This window comes from Parus major, chromosome 1 (assembly GCF_001522545.3).
Source record: "Parus major isolate Abel chromosome 1, Parus_major1.1, whole genome shotgun sequence".
Taxonomy (NCBI): domain Eukaryota; kingdom Metazoa; phylum Chordata; class Aves; order Passeriformes; family Paridae; genus Parus; species Parus major.
Window position 1 is genome coordinate 75093161 of NC_031768.1, and position 6000 is coordinate 75099160.

General features: G+C 36.5%; 1 protein-coding gene across 1 annotated transcript in view; it reads left to right on the forward strand.

Annotated features, from left to right (window-relative positions):
- TRPC6 (transient receptor potential cation channel subfamily C member 6) overlaps positions 1-6000 on the forward strand; it is a 76880-nt gene that overhangs the window by 58965 nt on the left and 11915 nt on the right. The window contains exons 6-9 of the mRNA XM_015647785.1: positions 1156-1383; positions 3074-3338; positions 4159-4354; positions 5640-5843. Of these exons, the coding sequence (XP_015503271.1) occupies positions 1156-1383; positions 3074-3338; positions 4159-4354; positions 5640-5843 (893 nt within the window). The remainder of the gene's footprint in view (positions 1-1155; positions 1384-3073; positions 3339-4158; positions 4355-5639; positions 5844-6000) is intronic.

Consider the following 6000-nt stretch of genomic DNA (forward strand, 5'->3'; position numbering starts at 1 on the left):
GTTTAAATGCCCAAATATTTGAAGGAACTGGGTTCTAGTTGTTGGTTAAATCATTAATATGTGAGAGTTAAATTCAAGCAATCCATTCAAGAGCTTATGCATTTAAAGAATTTTTCTTTCATGACCTCACTGTGACTGAAATTTGTATACCAACTGATTTTTAAAGCTTTAAAAGACCTTGGCATTATTTATTTATTTAATTGTAAAGCTGTTTTAAATTATTATAATGGTCTATTATAGGAATAATATAGCATTTAGATTTCCAAAGTCTATAAATATCAATATTTTCATCTGATAATAAAGAAGTAAATAATAATTTCTTTATTTGAGGTTCTAGTTTCCTAATTTAATCTATTTTTATTTCAGTGTCATGCATAAGACAGTTTATGAAAAATTGATTCATGCATACAGATGTGACATTGAATTTAGCTACTGTAATTGACATTATTCTTGTCCTTAACTGAAAATGATGGAAAGTGCTTTCAACTTGATAAGTGTAAAAATTAGTGATATTATCCATTCAGTTATTAACTCTCTTTAGAATCCTAGAATTGTACTTCGTAATTACATTATTTTTATCTTGAAAATTAAAAAGAATTTTCACATTAAAAAAAGCTGTCATAAGCTGATACTGTACTTATATTTTATTACTAAAGGATGGTAGTTAGGAATCAAACAGATACCTTTGTTCTATTGAAGAAGCATTAAATCTGAGTCTTACTTTCATGATTGTTTGTCACAGATATGAGAGACTGTACCCAGGGTAATGGCTAATAAGAAATTCTGAGTTACTTATTAGCTCTACCACCAATATATGTTCATGCCAGAGCCTTTCTGCTCTTCTCATCTCTTCCTGTGTTCATCTTCATCTGTTGATTGTAATACTCACAGCCCATTCCTCTCTTGGAAAGGTTTTGTAGGTTTACAGGAAAAAACAGTCTGAAAGATTGTTGTTATTATTACTCAGATGAGAAAGAAGTCTCAGAATCTATATGAATTTGTGAGTCCAAGGATTTAATTTTGTGTTTGAACTCCCACTAATCAAAATAGTTTTGAGTTTGACAGCAACCAAGCACATGTTCTGTGTATAATAAAAATATTAAACAAGCATGATGAATAAGGAACACACTGTTTTCTCTGTTCTGTCTTATACAGGCATGATATGGTCTGAATGTAAAGAAATTTGGTCTCAAGGTCCAAAGGAATACCTGTTTGAGTTATGGAATATGCTTGATTTTGGTATGTTAGCAATTTTTGCAGCATCATTTATAGCAAGGTTTATGGCATTTTGGCATGCATCCAGAGCCCAGAACATTGTTGATGCAAATATGAAAGATCTGACAAGTCCAACACTGGAGCCCAGCATAAAATACTACACCTTGGGTGAGTTGATTGCACTATTCTTGGGCCTAAACCAAAGGATTTTCTTTTAATTAGTCTCCAATACCATAGTTTCACAATGTAGTACTGAAGAAGTTCCCACTCCTTCTCTTTCTTATCCTTACGGCAAGTTGATCATGAGGCAGCAGTGCCCTGGCAGCCAGGAGGGCCAACCCTGTCCTGGGGGGCTTCGGGCCCGGCTTCCCGGCCGGGCAGGGGAGGGGATTGTCCTGCTCTGCTCTGAGCTGGGACAGCATCACCTCAGTGCTGGGGGCAGTTCTGGGTGCCACAGTATAGAAAAGATATTAAAGTATTAGAGAGTGTCTAAAGGAGAGCAGGGAAGATGGTGAAGGGACTGGAGAAGCCGTATGAGGAGTGGCTGAGGTCACCTGGTCTGTTCAGCCTGGAGGAGACTGAGGGGAGAGCTCCCTGCAGTTACAGCTTCTTGTGAGTGAAGGTGAGGGGCAGGCACTGATTCCTTCTCTGTGGCAGGACCTGAGGGAATGGCCTGAAGTTGTGTCAGGGAAGGTTTAGGTTGGATACCAGGAAAATGTTCTTCACCCAGAAGGTGTTTTGGAACTGGAACAGGCTCCCCAGGGAAGTGGTCACAGCACCAGCCCGACAGAGTTCAAGAAGTATTTGGACAACAGTCTCTGGCAGATGGTGTGACTCTTGGGGATGGTGCTGTGCAGGGACAGGAGCTGGACTTGATGATCTTCATGGCTCCCTTCCAACTCAGTTTATTCTATGATGCTACTATTGGATCATAGTTTCCCTGGCTGTGTTTGTACATCTTTTTGTAGACTGTTCTAGACAGCACTGAAATTATCTAATATCAAAATAAACTCACTGTCACCCACCCCTTTTCTAGATTATTTGAATCTGTTCAATTACACAATACAGTCCTGCAAACCAGTCCCTGGTGGTGCAACTGTGAATGGAATGTACTGTAATGCAGAACTGAGCAGTGAGATGCAGGAAGTTCTTAAACCTGCTTTGTTAACAAAACCAAAATATATTTTATATATTATTTACTCAGAGGCTCTATTCTGCTTCTTTAATATTTCTCAATCCACTCTCTTTACCAGTAAGAGATAAAAATGTTAATAAACTTGCTTGGTACATTTGGGAAGTTCTAGAAGCTATTTTGCCCAAATGAGAAAAAATAAAGCACTGTTGACTTGTGTGCACTCTCTACACCACCACATCTCTCTTACTATTATTTCTGTAGATACTGAATAACATCAGTTTCTGTCTCTGTTCTGTTCTTCAGATATTATTTTTGAAAAGGTTGCATTTTTGCGTTATCCAGACTGCAGAAAAGCAGAGCAATTAAAATGCATATATTCTGAAACATAATAAATTATAATCATATAAATTTTACTGGAAAGTTATAAATTTCACATAAGTCTTAAAAGCAACTAGTTGAGGCATTTATTCATGTATGCATGGACACTGAAGTATGTTTGAGTATGGATAATATTAATAGTGAGTGTTTAATGCCAGGTTTTCTCACAGGGAAGCAAACATAGCTTGCTGACACCAGGTTGAACAGCAATGGGCCTGTGCAGCACAGAAGGCCAGTGGTATTCTGGGCTACATTAGGCAGAGCACTGGCAGCAGGTGGTCCATGAAGACCTCCCATAAATAAGCACACATTATACTGACAGGAATTCTCATCTTTTGTTTCCAGCCAGAATAAACTGGGATCCGTCTGATCCTCAGATAATTTCTGAAGGGCTGTATGCAATTGCAGTGGTGTTAAGTTTCTCACGGATAGCCTACATCTTACCAGCTAATGAAAGCTTTGGGCCACTGCAGATATCACTTGGGAGAACCGTGAAAGACATCTTCAAATTCATGGTGATATTTATCATGGTGTTTGTGGCTTTCATGATAGGCATGTTTAATCTCTATTCCTACTATCTGGGGGCAAAACAAAATGAAGCGTTCACAACGTAAGTACAACTGATTAAACTGTAACCTTTATTTTCTTAACAATGACCCAAAAAAAATGCTCAATGTTCTTTGCAATGCTGCAGTAATTTTGGGTGTGGGGAACTGAGATCTCTTTATCAAAGCAAGAGAAAATATGTCTTCAAACAGATGGCAATAGATAGAAGAAAGTACCTCAGAGGTTTGGACTTTATTTATAAACTGATTAGGAGGAAATACATGTATTTAAATTAACTAACCTCTAAAAAAAGAAAATCACTATTCCCACACCATGGCTTTACCCTGAAATTGTGTAATAGTAAAAAATCAACCAGAAGATTATGGTCCATAAAACTAATTCTTTTGAAAACTGATGATTTGCCTGTCTTCTTCAAAGTTTCAGAATATTTGTCATATTAATGGTAAAATAATTTTCAGTAAGTGAACTAATAGTGCAATTTAAATAAAGTATTTATAGATAATTCTTTTTTAAATTTACTTTCATATTAACAGCAACCTTGTAGCATGTAGATTGAAGTTAGCTTGTTAGTTAACAAGTGAATCATTGTAATACTGGGTTGAGAATGGATATATGATTCCCAAAACCATCTGATATGAATCAGATGGTTTTATTGTCCATCCTAAATGTTAGGAGTCTTGTGTTATGAAACAGCCTGTACCCATGAAATTAGACAGTCTACTTCTATGCACTGAGGTGGAGTTCAACATTATAATATTGGAAAAATTTGTACACTGTATAAACATGATAACTGTCAATTTCTACAATAAGAATATACAGCTTTTCTTCAATAACATATGCATGTGTCCAATTTCTCCTTTTAGTGTTGAAGAAAGTTTCAAAACATTGTTCTGGGCTATATTTGGACTCTCAGAAGTTAAATCAGTTGTCATCAATTATAAACACAAATTTATTGAAAATATTGGTTATGTTCTTTATGGAGTCTATAATGTTACCATGGTCATCGTCTTACTGAACATGCTTATCGCAATGATCAACAGTTCATTCCAGGAAATTGAGGTAAAAAGTCCATTTATGATAAAATGTCACCCTATTTACTGTTACTTATTGTCTCAGGCTCCTGGAAAATTTTCTTGTTGACATCTGATTTAAGACAAGTACCGCATAAGCCTTTGGAATATTTTAGAAGAAAATATTAATTCCACTGTTCATTTTTATTATAAAGTACCTGGCAGTTACTTGGCTGCATGTGCTTGCAGATAAGAACCAGACTGGTATAAGAAGCTACTGGTGAACTGTGTTATGTTCCTGAGCAGTATGTGACTTTGTGAATCTTTCATTTGCCTCATTTGTAATTACTTGAGAAGTGTCCTTCTTGCTGCAAGGATGTTCCCTTTCCTGTGCCTCGACCTTGCAGGCAGGTCTCCAACATGCTGTGTTCTTCTTTCATTGAAACAAGAGTTGCTCTAGGCCTCTGCAGTGAACAAAATGTTACTTGGCAAAGTAATCAGCAGGGCTACTGAAGTCCAGCAGGACCTTTTACATTCCATGGAAAACAGAGGGCTAAATCATTATCACTGTTTGGGAAAAAAGTAAGCAGATCTCCAGGAGCTGGGCCATCCCAGACTTTCCTAAAGGATCCTCTTGCTAAAGCAGCAAACTCAGATTTGACTCCACTTTGGTCCCACATTCTGGGCTCTGACTGGGGGCCGTAGCATTGTCGAGCTAGAGCAAGGGCAGCACATTGTCTAGGGATGTTCACATTCTCCTGGATCAGGAGGCCACAGGTCAAATCCATCAGGTTTGGAGCATTAAAAATACAGTGACTGGACAAAACAGCTTCTAAAAACAGGTACAGCAATATTGAGTCATGAGCTTGAGCTGATATACTACTTTCTGCAGAAAACCCTCAAACTTTACAGGGAGAAATAAAGTGAATGTTTTGGTGATCATAAAAGATAAACATAAACCATGGTGATGATAGTATATCTGGTTTAATCATATATTCCAGCAAATGGAAGGAATTAGGTAAGAATCACCTTTTTTTAGTTCATATTTAAAGTAATAGTCTATAGACTAGTTAAATAGAGTCTGTCATTGTGATCCTGTATTGCAGACTAATTAGCACTCAGTCTGGAATAAAAAATGTTTATTGCATTATTTTAAATGGATTAATAAGAACATATCCATTCATTGAATTTTTGGTTTTCATAGATTTTGATCTACCTGTTTGAGATTTACTTCAGCCAATTGCACTTAAAACACACATAAAATTTAGCTAGAGCATCTTCAGTAGTCAAAGTGTTATTAACAGTGTCTTAACTGCTGTGTTTCTGTTTTACAGGATGATGCTGATGTAGAATGGAAATTTGCAAGGGCTAAACTTTGGTTTTCTTACTTTGAAGAAGGGAGAACTCTTCCAGTACCTTTCAACTTAGTGCCAAGTCCAAAATCTTTGCTGTATCTTCTAATCAGAATCAAAAAATGTATTTCTAAACCATTTTTGTGCCAAAAGAAAAGCTTTCAGGAAGATGCAGAGATGAACAAGGTAATTTTATCTTGTATGTACTGACTGCTAATTTTAGAAGATAAACCAAATTTTAACTTAATTTTTATTATTTCCCTGTTTTACTGATGAATTTCCTAACATATTTAATTCATGCTGAAGTCAGTCAGTAATGTGGGAAGACAGGATAGGATAGGAT